We start from the raw sequence: 18,253 nt of genomic DNA, 5'->3' as shown, positions 1-18,253 counted from the left end.
TGTGATTGGATTCAGGATTTCCTAGAAGAAAGAACACAACATGTCATTCTTAACGGTTCAAAATCTGCAGATGTAGAGGTAATTTCGGGAGTACCGCAGGGAAGCGTGATAGGACCTTTATTGTTTACAATATACATAAATGACTTAGTTGACAACATCGGTAGCTCCGTGAGGCTATTTGCAGATGACACGGTTGTCTACAAGAAAGTAGCAACATCAGAAGACTCGTACGTACTCCAGGAGGACCTGCAGAGGATTAATGCATGGTGCGACAGCTGGCAGCTTTCCCTAAACGTAGATAAATGTAATATAATGCACATACATAGGGGCAGAAATCCATTCCAGTACGATTATGCCATAGGTGGTAAATCATTGGAAGCGGTAACGACCGTAAAATACTTAGGAGTTACTATCCGGAGCGATCTGAAGTGGAATGATCACATAAAACAAATAGTGGGAAAAGCAGGCGCCAGGTTGAGATTCATAGGAAGAATTCTAAGAAAATGTGACTCATCGACGAAAGAAGTAGCTTACAAAACGCTTGTTCGTCCGATTCTTGAGTATTGCTCATCAGTATGGGACCCTTACCAGGTTGGATTAATAGAAGAGATAGACATGATCCAGCGAAAAGCAGCGCGATTCGTCATGGGGACATTTAGTCAGCGCGAGAGCGTTACGGAGATGCTGAACAAGCTCCAGTGGCGGACACTTCAAGAAAGGCGTTACGCAATACGGAGAGGTTTATTATCGAAATTACGAGAGAGCACATTCCGGGAAGAGATGGGCAACATATTACTACCGCCCACATATATCTCGCGTAATGATCACAACGAAAAGATCCGAGAAATTAGAGCAAATACGGAGACTTACAAGCAGTCGTTCTTCCCACGCACAATTCGTGAATGGAACAGGGAAGGGGGGATCAGATAGTGGTACAATAAGTACCCTCCGCCACACACCGTAAGGTGGCTCGCGGAGTATAGATGTAGATGTAGATGTAGATGTAGATGGTGCACGGCACATCTTGGCACAGTGTTACACCGTCTGGGTTATCTGGATACTTCCCACTAACACCAACCTATCCGAACCCCGGAGATGGGAACTTGCTCTTCAATATATCCTCTCTTCCCGTTATCCACCAGGCCTCAATCTCCGCTAATTTCAAGTTGCCGCCACTCATACCTCACCTGTCATTCAACTACATCTTTGCCTCTGCACTTCCACCTCGACTGACATCTCTGCCCAAACTCTTTGTCTTTAAATATGTCTGCTTGTGTCTGTATATGTGTGGATGGATATGTGTGTGTGCGCGCGCGCGCGCGCGCGCGAGCGAGCGAGTGTATACCCGTCCTTTTTTCCCCCCTAAGGTAAGTCTTTCCGCTTCCGGGATTGGAATGACTCCTTACTCTCTCCCTTAAAACCCACATCCTTTCATCTTTCCCTCTCCTTCCCTCTTTCCTGATGAGGCAACAGTTTGTTGCGAAAGCTTGAATTTTGTGTGTATGTTTGTGGGAATGTAAATAAAACTTAATGGGGTCGTTGTGGGGGTGTTGTGAGGGTGACATGGTATTAGAAGGTGGAAAATGTAACATGAGACTGAAACGAAAATGATATATATATATATGGGGAGAGATAAGGGTGAACTAGAAAGCAACTGCAGATCTGGTGTGAAAAAAGGCGAAAAAGTGTTGGTTAAAGCTGGGCTGTGTTGATCCTGTGGTGGACTTGGGTTGGTAGAAAACGATATGCATAAAGGTTAGGTGGTTGTGTTGCCGCCAAAACACGTTAAAGGGTGGAGAAATGCGGGAAAATTTCGAAAAAACTATGTGTAAATGTATTAAAAGGAGTGGTTTTGTGATGGCAGATTATGAGAATGATGCTAACAATTGTCTGACGAAGAAATAATGACGTTAAAACCTGTGGGAAGCGGCTAAAAACGATCAATGATGTGTGAAAAAACTGAAATGGAAATAAAGCGAAAGTTATTAGAACTAGCCGAAATGATTGTTTAATAGGTGAAAGGAACTGTTGGTGAACTAGAAACGGTGGATTTTATAGCGGCGGTAGTGTTGAAAGCGGAAAAAAAAATTTTTTTGGTTATGGTTTGGAAGTGTGTTACGTATTATTGAGTATATATAGGCGGGATAAAATTGTATAGTAGATTACGGTAAAAAGGAGAAGGTGAATACGAAGTGAACCTACTGGCAAAAACAGAAAGAGAAAATAAGACGACAGAAAAGATTTCAAAATGCAACAGTGACAATAACAAACGTGATTGTTGGGTTCAAATTAAAGTATATGAATATAATAGAGGAAACATTCCACGCGGGAAAAATATATTTAAAAACAAAGATGATGTGACTTACCATACGAAAGCGCTGGCAGGTCGATAGAAACACAAACAAAGACACACATACACACAAAATTCTAGCTTTCGCAACCAATGGTTGCTTCGTCAGGAAAGAGGGAAGGAGAGGGAAAGACGAAAGGATGTGGGTTTTAAGGGAGAGGGTAAGGAGTCATTCCAATCCGGGGAGCGGAAAGACTTACCTTGGCCTTTACAAATGTCTGCTTGTGTCTGTGTATGTGCGGATGGGTATGTGTGTGTGCACGAGTGTATACCTGTCCTTTTTTCCCCCTAAGGTAAGTCTTTCCGCTCCCGGGATTGGAATGACTCCTTACCCTCTCCCTTAAAACCCACATACTTTCATCTTTCCCTCTCCTTCCCTCTTTCCTGGCGAAGCAACTGTGGGTTGCGAAAGTTTGAATTTTGTGTGTATGTTTGTTGGTGTGTCTATCGACCTGCCAGCGCTTTCGTTTGGTAAGTCACATCATCTTTGTTTTTAGATATATTATTATTATTATTATTATTATTATTATCATCATCATCTTTCCTGTCTCAGACATTATGTCTGGTTAAAAATGAAAAGTGACGCGGACCTCGATCAAGTGTGACTTCCTTTTAACTGTACGGTATATGTTACATTGCATTTAGGAACTTTCGGGCCATTGAACATGTATCAATAATTACAGATTTCTGTAGTTGTATACATACGTTTGGCTGTAGCTGTATTGCGTTGATGTACTGATGGATATTGTGTGGTATGACTCCTGTAGTTGATAGTATAATTGGTATAATGTCAACTTTATCCTGATGCCACATGTCCTTGACTTCCTCAGCCAGTTGGATGCATTTTTCAATTTTTTCTCCTGTTTTCTTCTGTATATTTGTTGTATTGGGTATCGATATTTCGATTAGTTGTGTTAATTTCTTCTTTTTATTGGTGAGTATGATGTCAGGTTATGTGGTGGTGTTTTATCTGTTATAATGGTTCTGTTCCAGTATAATTTGTATTCATCATTCTCCAGTACATTTTGTGGTGCATACTTGTATGTGGGAACGTGTTGTTTTATAAGTTTATGTTGTAAGGCAAGCTGTTGATGTATTATTTTTGCTACATTGTCATGTCTTCTGGGGTATTCTGTATTTTCTAGTATTGTACATCCGCTTGTGACGTGATCTACTGTTTCTATTTGTTGTTTGCAAAGTCTGCATTTATCTGTTGTGGTATTGGGATCTTTAATAATATGCTTGCTGTAATATCTGGTGTTTATTGTTTGATCCTGTATTGCAATCATGAATCCTTCCGTCTCACTGTATATCTTGCCTTTTCTTAGCCATTTGTTCGATGCATCTTGATTGATGTGTAGCTGTGTTAGATGATACGGGTGCTTGCCATGTAGTGTTTTCTTTTTCCAATTTACTTTCTTCGTATCTGTTGATGTTATGTGATCTAGAGGGTTGTAGAAGTGGTTATGAAATTGCAGTGGTGTAGCCGATGTATTTATATGAGTGATTGCTTTGTGTATTTTGCTAGTTTCTGCTCGTTCTATAAAGAATTTTCTTAAATTGTCTACCTGTCCATAATGTAGGTTTTTTATGTCGATAAATCCCCTTCCTCCTTCCTTTCTGCTTAATGCGAATCTTTCTGTTGCTGAATGTATGTGATGTATTCTATATTTGTGGCATTGTGATTGTGTATGTGTATTGAGTGCTTCTAGGTCTGTGTTACTCCATTTCACTACTCCAAATGAGTAGGTCAATATTGGTATAGCATAAGTATTTATAGCTTTTGTCTTGTTTCATGCTGTCAATTCTGTTTTGAGTATTTTTGTTAGTCTTTGTCTATATTTTTCTTTTAGTTCTTCTTTAATATTTGTATTATCTATTCCTATTTTTTGTCTGTATCCTAGATATTTATAGGCATCTGTTTTTTCCATCGCTTCTATGCAGTCGCTGTGGTTATCCAATATGTAATCTTCTTGTTTAGTATGTTTTCCCTTGACTATGCTATTTTTCTTACATTTGTGTGTTCCAAAAGCCATAGTTATGTCATTGCTGAATACTTCTGTTATCTTTAGTAATTGGTTGAGTTGTTGATTTGTTGCTGCCAATAGTTTTAGATCATCCATGTATAGCAAATGTGTGATTTTGTGTGGGTATGTTCCAGTAATATTGTATCCATAATTTGTATTATTTAGCATGTTGGATAGTGGGTTCAGAGCAAGGCACAACCAGAAAGGACTTAATGAGTCTCCTTGTTATATTCCATGCTTAATCTGTATTGGCTGTGATGTGATATTATATGAATTTGTTTGGATATTAAGTGTGGTTTTCCAATTTTTCATTACTATGTTTAGGAACTGTATCAATTTAGGATCTACTTTGTACATTTCCAATATTTGTAGTAACCATGAGTTGGGTGCACTATCAAAAGCTTTTTGGTGATCAATGTATGCGTAGTGTAGCGACCTTTGTTTAGTTTTAGCTTGATATGTCACCTCTGCATCTATTATCAGTTGTTCTTTACATCCTCGTGCTCCTTTGCAACAGCCTTTTTGCTCTTCATTTATAATTTTGTTCTGTGTTGTATGTGTCATTAATTTCTGTGTAATGACTGAAGTTAATATTTTGTATATTGTCGGTAGGCATGTTATGGGGCGATATTTAGCTGGGTTTGCTGTGTCTGCTTGATCTTTAGGTTTCAGATAAGTTATTCCATGTGTAAGTTTATTATTATTATTATTATTATTGCTATTTATTATTAAATACAGAGCAGTGTGCTAAAGCAAAATGTCTACGAAGGTGGTGTAGATTTCAGGTAGAGGGACACACATTCATAATACTACTCCAACAGGAGGTAAACTAAGAAGGCGGACACCTAACATTGTAGCAAATGAATAGACCTTGTTCCTGTGTCTGTTATGAACTAGAAACTACAGGCCGATTAACCTTTTGCATACCTGCCAGCATTCTCTCTCTTTCCTGTAGCCAATTTTCTTATTCTTTAGATTCTGCAGAGATGTACACTTAGCAACTTTTCCTAAATGCTGATGCATCTAGCACTTTAATTTTTTTTAACTTACACCTACTGAAGGCCACTTACAACCAAACATGCAGTTATTAGCCATAATTTTAATTTTTTAGCACAAATTTCTATTAATTCAACATGTTGACTTTCCAATATCTGAACTAAGTAATGTCAAGACATTTTATTCCAACAGAAATGTAAATTTAGGGTACACAACTGAAATATATTAATGAACAATTTTAAGTAGTAACAAACTATGCAAAACAAAACAAAAAGTATGCTTACAAAAATACACAATTCTGTGTCTGTTTCTGGCTATTTTGCACAAATTATCTGTGGTGAATATAAATTCTGCAAGCTCTAGCCTGTGGGGTAGTTAGGATGGTGGTGGTGGTGGTTAGTATTTAATGTCCCGTCGACAACGAGGTCATTAGAGACGGAGCGCAAGCTCGGGTTAGGGAAGGATTGGGAAGGAAATCGGCCGTGCCCTTTCAAAGGAACCATCCCGGCATTTGCCTGAAACGATTTAGGGAAATCACAGAAAACCTAAATCAGGATGGCTGGAGATGGGATTGAACCGTCGTCCTCCCGAATGCGAGTCCAGTGTGCTAACCACTGCGCCACCTCGCTCGGTCCCGAGGTAGTTAGGAAACATCAATGTAAAATGGTGATATGGGAATTCAAACAAACGTCTGTGGTAGTTACATTTCCCCTTATCTGTTATGAATTATGATACTTAAAACGTGTAACTTCTCATACGTCTCTTTCATTTAACAAAGAAGTTACTGGCACTGTGTATGAGACTCTTAACTGTGCCAAATTGTATTCCTTCATCTTATCTATATTACATTCTCATGATCACTTGCCTTCACTGTCTGCAAATCAAAAACTGTCAAAAGTCTGCAAAGCACCAGCTGCTGCCAGTTCACTTAATCAGTTCCCTGACTTTGTATTTCCAATAAAGAGTAATTGAGAAAAACACATAAAAAGCTGATAAACATAAACTAGAAAAGGTTGAAATGAACTGAGATCTAAAAAGCTACAACTATAAACAACCCCCCCCCCCCCCCCAAAAAAAGTAATTTGAAAAACACAAGCACCAAGCCTTCACACCAGATACTGAAAAAGCAACTTCCGAAGCTATGGATACACAAAAACAAAACTGCATCTTTCCTGTCATAGGTCTGAGGTTCAGCATAATTTGATCCTGTTTCACTGCTTCTTTTTTGAGGTATGGCAGTATTTGTTTCTCTTTAGCTTCTGTTGCTGACCCCTCAGGGTCAGAAGTGGACAAACTGGACAAAACATAGTGTAACTAGGTTCTAAACTTGTATTTTTATTTCTGTTGATTTTTATCATGGTGTGAAGCCTAGATCCAACTGATTACCAGGGATATGAAAACAGTCAAAATACACATTATTAATGGTTAGAAATAATTGGTTAGAAACTGTATCAATAATAAGCTATCAGTCTGCTATTAACTATCTGTCCATTTTGCTAGTTCTGCCTTAATAATGTTCTTATTTTACTACAGTATTTTTATACTCATCAAAATCACATTAAACAGCAAATCTGATACGTCAAGTTATCAGTCGGTATAGATAATAGGACAAACTTATGCCTCAATATTAATATTTTCTATGATGTATATATACAGACTGAAATGAAAAATGAAAATTTGCAGTACTGCCGGTATTCGAACCCAGTTCTCCTGCTCACTACGCAAATGTGCTAACCATTATGCCACCCTGCCACAGTTACTTTGTACAACTGCATACCTCCTCCTCAATACAAATTCCCATTCACGCCTCGGCCCTCTTGGTGTTCCTCTGGAGAGAGGAATGCTAGGGCAGCCTGTGCAGTAGTGAAAAGCCATTGTGCCTGGGTGGCATAGTGGTTAGCACATCTGCCTAGTTAGCAGGACCACCCAGGTTTGTGCCTCAGCACAAATTTTCATTTGTATTTTAGTCTGCATATATACATAATAGATGCTTGGGACTTGAAAAGGTCTCTGGAACTATATAGATTAGTACATTCATATAACTACTACATTAATATAATTAGTACAGTCATATAATTAGTACATTCATATAATTAATTACATTATACTGTGTGATGGTACAAACTTGGTTTATTGAGTACCATTTGCTTCTGACGTATTTTCTTTCGCATATGGCAATCTGAAAACTGCTGGGCTTGAGTGAGAATCAACTGGAAGATTTTTCTTTGCTAGACATAGATTAATAACATTGCAAACACGAGTAAGAAGTGGATCATAGCACTTTTCTTCTGGACATGTAATACAGAATTTGTACATAATTTGCAATCCATTGTTCCCAATCACAGTCTTTCTGCCCAATTCTGCAACAGAAATTTGTATACAATGAGGCTAACTCTGCAGTGTAACAATTTAAATCTGCAAAATTTATGAATCTCTCAGTTTCACAATATTTTTTGTCATGGATAAATATTTTATTGACATGCTAAACATATTTAAATTCAAAAAAATATGTTCTTAAAACTAAAGTTAAAGAAGAATGCAAAAGTCATTTATGAGTCAAATGGTTTATAATAAGTAGGGCGCCTGTTACAGTTAGTACAAGAAGTACAAATTTAAATTTTTAAAATACCAGTAGATAGTTGTCAAAGCAGTGGAAACCAATACAGTGCCTGATTTCCAAACATTACTCAATAATGTATAACTACTTCACACGGTAGACTGTTATCATCTTTCAGATATTACAAATTTCTGACATTCCTACTTGTGTTAAATTAAAAAAGAGTTATAAGAAGTTTTGCAGATTATGCTAATGTTTTAACTAACTGTTAATGTCAGTTTAACAAGAAGAATAATATGGACCACGTTTTATCAATATTCATTTGCAAGAAACATGGGGTTATGGTGTCTGAAATCTAAACATTAATACTCACTAGATAGGCAAATATTTTGCAAGATAACCAAGATATGGTTACATATCCTGATTCTCATTTTTCCATCGTAACGTTCCCATCTCTCAACCAGGCGCAACAATAATGGTATCAAACCAGTTTTCACAATGCGGGAACAACAAGATTCTGAAAACAGAGAAACTGTTATATCTTGAAAGGAAAAAAGGGTGAGGGTAGATAATCAGCTACATAACACAGGTTACAAACATACTGTTTTTACTAAGATGATGAAGCACACTAAGACATAGCTTCAGTTTTGGTGATGGGGAAAAACCCATTGTCACAAGGGTTTTCTCCACTGTAGGAACAATGCCATCTTTGAGTAATACTGTTGTGGTGTAAGCTGAAAATGAAGTTGAGAACGTAAATAAATAATAACATATTCCAAAACTATTTCTGTAAGTATATAAATTACTTCCAATTAGGAGCAAGAAACTTGAACAGTTCAATAAATACACAAAACAATACTTACTGTTTCTAGAGAGAGCTTTTATAATCAAAAGGAGTGGAAAAATTAATCTTGTGTTATTATGATGCATTCTTAATAAATAATGGAATGTCTTGACAGCTCCTAACAGCCTTGCCTTCAAGGAAAACTTTGGATCTGTTAAAAAAAAAAAAAATCACTATGCACTCACATTTGGTTACATAACAACAGAAATAAGATGATTTCATGACTTAGGAAAACAGAAATCAGAGGTCAAAAATTAAATTTTGATAACTACTGTTCAAGGTTTTAAATATGTAAACATTGTCTACATAAAAAGTTTATAACAGATAAAATAGAAGAGATTACAAATTGCACATTTATCAAATACAAAATTATATTCTGCACTTATAAAAATCACCTTCTACAAGCTGTAGTATAGTGTATGTTCGAGGCCACTTCGTTACATGATCAGCTGCTCTCTTTCACAGTCAATTCTTGACTGAAACAATACATGCCTCCACAGATAGTCCAAGTTACCTGATCAAGCTTTTCTTTTATTTTTTGTTCTGTGCACCCATCCATCACCATTACACCACCACCACCACCACCACCACCACCACCACCACCACCACCACCCCTAGAACATTCTGTTTCCGGTTGAATTGGCCACTTCTCTTGCTTCAGATGACTATGCAATAAAGATAATTCTGCTCACTAAAGTGCCCATCTGTGGAGAGAAAATTCTTTCATTTATTCACTATGCAATGTGTATGTTCCTCAACCAGAATAAATAGTAGGCCCCCTTCACTACCGAGAGTGGAATGCCTACCGCCAAACATCAGGCATACAGGTCAACTGCTCCAAGTCTCTGATATAATTTGCCAGTTAATAACAACCCCTGCATCATTTGAAAGCTCTTCAGACATTTGTTTCAGAGGCATTAAATTTTCTAAAATTAAAGGCCTGATACTGGTCCAGCTGTAGAGTGGTTTCTTACGCTAGCCTACAACAAATATTTTCTATACATCTGAACTACTGAAAAATCCATGAACTGGCACTTTGCAGTACATTCAAAGCTACCAAGCCTACACCATGGGACTGTTTGCAGGTAACCAAGGATTGTACCATGCAGAAGCAAGTCCGAGGGCCGGCCATGTGGCATTATGTTTTAAAATTCTTTAGGAGTTTACATTTTGCTTTAAGAAAACTCTCGTCTCATTCTGCATGTAGTGCACTACTTTCTTTACCTTGAAATTACTTCTCTATTTAAAGTAAGGAATATTCCTGTCCCATGTAGGCAGTGCAATTTTGGTTTGTAGGTAAATCTTCGTGTTCATTTACAGTAACCAGTTTTTTTCTCATTCCGTTTTTTCTCTTTACAGATTCTACTTAACTTTTTGACACAACTGTCAAACATCTCATTATAAAAGGTTAACTGAAGTAACAGTTCAACTTTAATGATATCAATGTTTCCCTCTACTTAAGTTAAATATCTTTCCCACCTACTTATTTGTCACTTCTAAACAGTATTTTCTCTTTTTCCTACAATGTTTAGCTTTTATTCCCAAGTGTCACTCATCGGCATTTTTATATTCTGTTAACAACATTGTACTGACCTGAATTTTTTTAAAATTTTCTTTCACTTCCTCCCTCTGTCCCCTTTAATATTCTTTCCTCCCAGACACACTCCCACTCAGACTCACTGTACCACTAATGACTGACTGTGGACCAATGGAAACATGTCACTTGCTTGGAAGAATCAAATTTCTTGTTACACCAGTTCGTGTCCAGATATGCCATCATCACAGGCCATGGGGCAGTAATATGTTATAAGGGATATTCAACGGGATTCCATGGGAACTGCGGTACTGCTTGAATGCACGATGACAGCTGTGGACAAGGACTATGCAAACATTACTTAGGACCACCAGCATCGCTTCATGCTTGATGTTTCCCCAAAAGCAGTGGAATCGTCCAGGAGGATAACTGCCCATATTACAAAGACATAATCATGCTACATTGGTTTGAGAAGGACAATAGTACATTCATGTTGGTGTCTTGGCCTCCAAATTTGCCTGATCTAAATCTATAGGCATACGTCTAGGATGCCATCTGACATCAAATCTGTGTCCATAAACCATTAGTCCATAGATACCTGATGCCACATATGTCTGTAGGCCTACCAAGGATATGTCAAATCTATGCCACAGAGAATGGTGGCTGTATTTTGTTACAAAGGTGGACCAAAACACTATTAAGCAGGTGGTCCTAATTTTTTGGATTATCAATGGAAGTTCTGAGATATCAGTGTCTTATTCCTTATTTCTCAATTTTGTTGACACCTGCCGAGGAGGTGTTCCTTCCATGGTTGTTTTCATAGAATGGGTATTTATAATCTACAGTGCTATCTATAATCTACAAAACCAGCAAGGACTGTTTCCAGTGGCACCAGAATGTAATATATGCATACTGAGGGTTGTATTGTTAGTGATTCATTTGTCACAGTTATCAGAGATCAGATGGTGCTCTGGGTGCCTCCTCTGTTTTGATTCTGCAGCCAGTAACTGCACTGAGTTTAGAGGTGAACAGTCTGTGCAATAGTCATTCTAGCGTACAACCATGTCCTGCTGACAGAAACGCACTCCTGTTAAAAGTTTCATTCCCACATTCATAGACTAGATTCTAGATGTCCACATAATACAGACATACATCAGGACTAACACACTTTGAGAGCAGCGGTAGCTGACTGAACATCACCCAGGAAAGAAATCTCAGCACATGTTGCACCTGATGTGTAACCAAGGACCATTGGGAACCATCTGCTTGCAGCAGGACAAAGGTAACATGTGCCCCCGACAAGGCTTCCACTGACACCATAACACCACCAAGGACAGTTATTCTAGTGTTGTGAAAGAGTCAACTCGGGAGCGGAATGTCACTCTGTTGTCTTCAACGATAAGAGTAGGTTCTGTCTGTACATGAGTGATAGACATACATGAGAACACCATAGACCTGGTGAGCTGCCTAGTCCACAGTGCATACACCCACGAAACAGTGGTCCCATTCCAGGCTTCACTTTGTGTGTGTGTGTGTGTGTGTGTGTGTGTGTGTGTGTGTGTGTGGGAGGGGGGGGGGGGTGACAACTCATGGTCACATCTGGTGTTTCTGCAGGCTAAAGCAATCAGTGCCCACTACATTGCACAGGTTGTTATCCCTGGGCTATTGGCATTTCTTCAACAGGAAGGCGATGTGCTTTTTAGCAGGACAATGCACATCCACATAATGGCTGCTGCGACACAACATGCTCTTCATAGTGTACAACAACTGACCTCATCAGCAAGATTGCCCAGATCTCTCATTGATTGAATGTGCATGGAACAAAGTGAAGCAGATACAAACTTGTTCTCTAGAGTCTGCAAGAACCAATACCAAATTGCAACAAGAGGTGCACAATGCTTGGGACAATCTAATGCAGGATTCCATTCTACATCTACACATGAAAATACACACCTGCGCAAGAGGGAAGTACACTATTCATTGATGCGACTGTTTGGGAACCCTTTACTGTGTCGTGTGTTTTATATATTACTCCTACAATGATGAACTATCTGTCACATCATCTGTCAATAAAACAGCCTTGTTCTTGAGGGTGTTGCATTTGTTCCAGCACTGTATGGTGGCCCACCGAAATCATTGGGGCTTTTTGTTTTTCAGTTACTAGGGTCCCAGTTGCTCCCAAGTGCTGTATTGGGTCTGTCCACCCTTCCAGTAGAGGCTTCCCATGGGTTTTATTTGAATAATAAAAATAGCTGTCATTATAGATTTGAGAGATATAAGTGTACACGAGCTGAACACAGAGAAAATTTACAAAATAAGGAAACCAGTTCACACCTCTCTGGGCAAGCTGCGAGATAACCCATAAAATCTCTTGTAACAATATCTCTGGAACATTTGATTCCTTTACTTGCATTTGCAGCAGCAATTTCACTAATGTCTGCGATGCATTTATAGCAATTAGTTGCCGGATGACTGGACTTCTGTTCTTTCCTGTGAACAAACAACAAAGAAAGTGCAAGTAGTAAACATATGGTGCATCAAAAACAATTTATGAATTTCAGTGGTACATTCTTCATACTGAACAAGAAATAAGGTTCAAAAACAAGGAATAAGTTTCACGGATATACAGTATGTCGCCAAGATCCCTAATTCTTTAATAGTGTTGAACAATCTGCAAGTTTTCATGGCACACTGATTAAGTTGTTCTGTGTGTTAAGAATGTGTGCTAACTGACGGACGATGCGTACACATACAGTTTTAGTGCACTTTATATCAAACTGCTGCTGGTCTCTAGCCGGAATTGCACCCTGAAAATTTTCATCAACCTACAATGGTTGGGATAAGCCCGTATGAAAGAAAATGGTGCATATTACAAATTCATAAAATGTTTATTCAATAACAACTTAGAAATTATGGTTTTTCACATATGTGACAGACACACACACACACACACACACACACACACACACACTTACTTTTAAAAAAATAATTTACCAAGTGTAATACCTATTCTTGGAGAAACACATTCGCGTAGTATCCCAGCAAGGCTGCATGTTGTTAGTTGGTCCTTCACAGTCTGTAAAACAGAGTTACATGATATTTCACGATAATGTTAATTATCATCCAAAGATTAATGTGTTAATGTTACTATCAACCTAATTAAATTAATTTCTACAGTATACTTCGAGAAGTTCCATTTTTAATTTTATTAGTTGTTTGGACTCTAAGAATTCATGACAGTATCTACAAACGAAGCTTAAATGTAGTTAGCAAAAAGGAAAATAACTGATGTGGCCCATACTGTAACAAATTAATTTTGCCCAAATGCAGCAAAATTGTTTTATTTGTGGTGGATGTTTAGTTGGTACTGTGGAGATTGAAAAACAATGCACACTGCAACCTTCCTGAATGCCGCCTAAAATACAAGGCGTGTGTGTAGCACAGACAATGGTAGAATTTCCCACAAGTGCCCAGATGGTAAAGGGGGAGGGAATACAACAATAAATCTCTAGTACACATTTTATATTCAGTGCATAACTCTTACAAGTTCCTAGAAATGACAGTGAGAGATTTTACTAAACCACCATTTAGCAGTATATTGCCAAGATCTAAAAAAATATTGTAGCCATGTCAATTGGTACATAATTTAGATTTTTTTAATAGAAAAGTTATTAAAGAGCAGTTCTAGCAGTTTTTGGTGTAGTTACAGTTTTGGCACTGTTTTCCACTAAAGATGCATGCAACCTTTATGGAGCTGAAATAAAGTTCTCGATTCCTTCTCTCGCTTTCACTTTGTTATACAAACCCTGACACAGAGACTCTGTTGCTGATTCTCAGCACACATTTTTCCTTCCTCATCAGCAAAATACAAACATGGCTGTAGCGTATCCATTCAAAACTCTCACAAAGACACCCTCTTCTCCTTGCTGCACAAATTAATGACCACAGCAGTTTACCATCTGTCTATGCACAAAAGACGCCTTGTAGTTGCTTGCTACCATTAAATTTAGTTTTACATGGCAGAGTGGCTGTAGTAGAGCAGAGAAACATGGCAACATTACGCAATGTGTGTGCTCATCTATGCTTCATTCAAAAAAAAAGAAAAAAAGAGAAAATAATTTTTGCACTAGAAGACAGAAAAATTAGGCAAAATTTCCATGTTCCAAAAATGCCCTCTTCTGGAACTAGTAATCTTGTGAACTCCAAGTGTAACACAGTGCAGAATGCAAACATAGTTACGAATTGTGCAACCCAATGGGCATGGCTTGTAATGTAGCAGACGAAGATCCCTTTATTGTAGTATACGATACACCTTTTGTTATGGCATAAAGTCAGCGCCGGCACACCAATCAGGAAAGACAGAGAACAGGAGGCTGCGAGAAGAGGTCAGCCAATTGCACGCTGACCAACCTCCCTCCAGGAGGACAATGCGACAGCAGCGGCCCCTAGGTCAAGAGGACGCAAGTGCCACGCCCGACTGGTGGCAGCCCACTTCAATATCAGCTTTAATGTTAGCCACTTCACTAGCCGACGCATCTTAGCCTCTTCATTAGCACCCGCTAAATAGCACAGACTTGTGTTTGTCTATTCTGAAGGAGAATGATTATTTTGTATCTCGCCCTTTACTTGTGACACATCTGTGTAATCAAAGTGAAGTATCTGTATTTGTCCTAGTTGTAATAAAATTCATTAATATGAGTTGTTATATTGTTTGTCTAGTGAACTGAGTATGCAGGATTCCCAGACAACACCTTTCTCAAACAACATGATACATTTCTACATTTCATTTTTATTGCTTAACAGTGCACTCCTGTTTCCGAAAATTGCAAAGCCTAGAAAGAACAGTCTGAATAACTCCAAAACAGGAGGAGATGTGAACTGTAATAAGTGATTAAGGACACAGAGAGATGGCATGCTTGTAGATCTTGCAGCACTCTTGTTTTGTGTTACTGGGCAGAACAGTGTTACACCATACTCAGTCAGTCAACAGCCATCAAACAAAGTGGAAACATGCAAGCAAATGCCTGTATACCTTGATGCCAAAGGGCACTTATCAGAAGGCAAGTGAGTTTGAAAGCAGCAGAATGATTGGTTTCTGGAAAACGAGTTTGTTGTACCACGACACTGTGGCTACCAAAGAGAAGAAAGAAGAGGGTCATACACACCGACAAGCAGGTACTGGACTACACAATGTGACCATAGCATTGATGACTCCATATTACCTGCACAGCTGCAACTGACAGAACCGCTTTGTCCATAGTGCTGGAATGACATTGGAGGACAGCAAAGGGAGTGGATACATCTGCATTGATGATTCAACACTGTCTTTGAGGGCTGGACTTTGCTATCGTGTCTGCTTCCACTGACCGGAAACAACCAATGCCTCTGACACAATCTACATCTACATCCATACTCCGGAAGCCACCTGACGGTGTGTGGTGGTGGGTACCTTGAGTACATCTATCGGTTCTCCCTTCTATTCCAGTCTCGTATTGTTCATGGAAAGACAGATTGTCGATATGCCTCTGTGTGGGTTCTAGTCTCTCTGATTTTATCCTCGTGGTCTCTTCACGAGATATACGTAGGAGAGAGCAATATACTGCTTGAGTCCTCGGTGAAGGTATGTTCTCGCAACTCCAACAAAAGCCCTTAATGTGCTACCGAGAGTCTATCTTGCAGAGTCTTCCACTGGAGTTTATCTATCATCTCCGTAATGCTTTCGCGAATACTAAATGATCCTGTAACGAAGCGCACTGCTCTCCATTGGATCTTCTCTATCTCTTCTATCAACACTACCTGGTACGGACCCCACACCGGTGAGCAGTATTCAAGCAGTGGGCGAACAAGTTTACTGTTTTCGGACTGAATTTCCTTAGGATTCTTCCAATGAATCTCAGTCTGGCATCTGCTTTACCGACTATTAATTTTATACAGGTCATTCCATTTTAAATTACTCCTAATGCCTACTCCTAGATAATTTATGGAATTAACTGCTTCCAGATGCTGACCTGCTATATTATAGCTAAATGATAAAGGATCTTTCTTTCTATGTATTCGCAGCATATTACATTTGTCTACATTGAGATTCAATTGCCATTCCCTGCACCATGCGTCACTTCGTTGCAGATCCTCCTGCATTTCAGTACAATGTTCTACTGTTACAACCTCTCGATATACTACAGCATCATCTGCAAAAAGCCTCAGTGCAAGAATGCTATCACTAGCATGCTGAGTGACAAAATGTAGTGATTTCAGACGAATACTGCTTCAATTTGCCCTCTGATAATGGTGCCTGCATATAAGTTAGATGCAAACTTGTAGGAAGAGATATGGTGAACTGCACTGTTGAGCAGCACAGCAGTCAAATGTGAAGTGTGATGATTTGGGGCACCATTGGCTATAAAGTGATATTGCTTCCTGTGTACTGAAGCCAATCTGAACAGCAACCACTACTTAAAGGAGGTCCAGAGCACGAGACACTGCCCCTCTTGTACATAGCTCTGTATGCTATATTTCAGCAGGACAATAACCACCCATATGTGGCGAGTAATGTGCACGCCTTCTTCGAAGAAAAACGGGTACAACTGCTTCCCTGGACTGCTCTTTCACCTGAAATTCAACCACTGAATGTGTCTGGGATACTGTTAATCAACAATTAGTTAATTCCGGTCATCCTGCAACCACTGTGTGTACTCCGTGGACACTGCTTACTCTGTGGACATGCTTCAAAACCACGTGGCAGTGTGTATTCCTCAGCAGTATATTCAGACCCTTTTTTTATTTCATGTCACAATGTTTAGAGGCTCTGGTTGTGGCACCTGGTGGCTTCACACAGCACTGAATTCTAATGGTCAAAATACATGTGGAATAAAATTCATTTCAACTACGTCTTCTTCTTTGGCTTGCAATTTTGACAAACAGTAGTGGATTACATAGCGCTATTAAATCACAGTTTTTTCTGTAATTTTTGTTTTATTTACAATCACTAATCTATAAATGAATTAGTTGACCAAATCAAATAATTCGTGTAATTAACGTAAAAAGAAAATTTTTAAGAAGTTACAATTACTGAAAGAATGTTCATACTAATCAGTATTTACCTCTTTTGGGCGAATGTTGAAACACAAAACAAACAGGGGGAAAAAAAAATTACAGTAAGCTACTTTAAAAATGAGAAAAAGAAAAAGTTGGCAACAACTGGAAATTTTAAAGTGATTCTTGTCGTGAAATTATTTGGATCATGAAACTGTAATTATATCATGCCTTACAAAAGGAAGTAAACACTTTCATGATTCTCGAGCACTTAGAACAGTGAACATGGTTCGACCACAGGGGGAATCTGAATCACTCTCGGTTCATTGGAAGCACGGGATCAGTTAAATTTGTGTTACAAACAGTTATTAAGCATAAAAAGAGTTAAAATTGAGTTGCCACTAGACTATTTACTCAGCAAAATCCTTGCAATCACATAAAACAATAATAATAATAATAATAATAATAATAATAATAATAATCACCACCTGACGACTTCTGCAGAACGTAGATAAATATGATCAACAATCATCTTCACCTGAGACTCAAGAAGATAAGTAATAAGTAATTATTTACGTAATGTCTGCCTGCTCTTTAATATACCCACCAGCGGAGGAGAAGGATTGCAGATAGGAAGGCCGGAGGAATGCCGCCTGAGGAGCGAGGAGATGCGTATCACTTGGATGTAGCCACAGGGAGCCACGAGGTAAGCAAGACACTCAGTTGTAAAAGAGTAGTAAGCTGCGTGTGTAGTTATCAATCATACTTAGCCTCTATACGACCCAACTTATGACCTTTATTTGTTGGCTTTTGTTCTTGGTGTTTATTCAATGCTCCGCTAACGACGAACTTGGCTCCGATTAAGGACCACCCGTTCGTAGCAGGCACGGACACATTTGTTGCAACGATTCCC

General features: G+C 38.7%; 1 protein-coding gene across 4 annotated transcripts in view; it reads right to left on the bottom strand.

The window, feature by feature from the left end:
• The window catches only part of LOC124616726 (cytosolic carboxypeptidase 1-like), a 514,069-nt gene that overhangs the window by 357,087 nt on the left and 138,729 nt on the right, over positions 1 to 18,253 (bottom strand). For all 4 annotated transcript variants that reach the window (XM_047145088.1, XM_047145090.1, XM_047145089.1 and 1 more), the window contains exons 4-9: positions 13,315 to 13,384; positions 12,643 to 12,798; positions 8,794 to 8,925; positions 8,533 to 8,664; positions 8,304 to 8,447; positions 7,515 to 7,733 (exon numbers count right to left, since the gene is read on the bottom strand). In XM_047145088.1, coding sequence (XP_047001044.1) covers positions 7,515 to 7,733; positions 8,304 to 8,447; positions 8,533 to 8,664; positions 8,794 to 8,925; positions 12,643 to 12,798; positions 13,315 to 13,384 — 853 coding nt within the window. The remainder of the gene's footprint in view (positions 1 to 7,514; positions 7,734 to 8,303; positions 8,448 to 8,532; positions 8,665 to 8,793; positions 8,926 to 12,642; positions 12,799 to 13,314; positions 13,385 to 18,253) is intronic.

This window comes from Schistocerca americana, chromosome 5, assembly GCF_021461395.2.
Source record: "Schistocerca americana isolate TAMUIC-IGC-003095 chromosome 5, iqSchAmer2.1, whole genome shotgun sequence".
NCBI classification, from domain to species: Eukaryota; Metazoa; Arthropoda; class Insecta; order Orthoptera; family Acrididae; genus Schistocerca; species Schistocerca americana.
The sequence above is the reverse complement of the archived record's forward strand: the minus strand, read 5'-3'. Positions and strand labels throughout refer to the sequence as shown.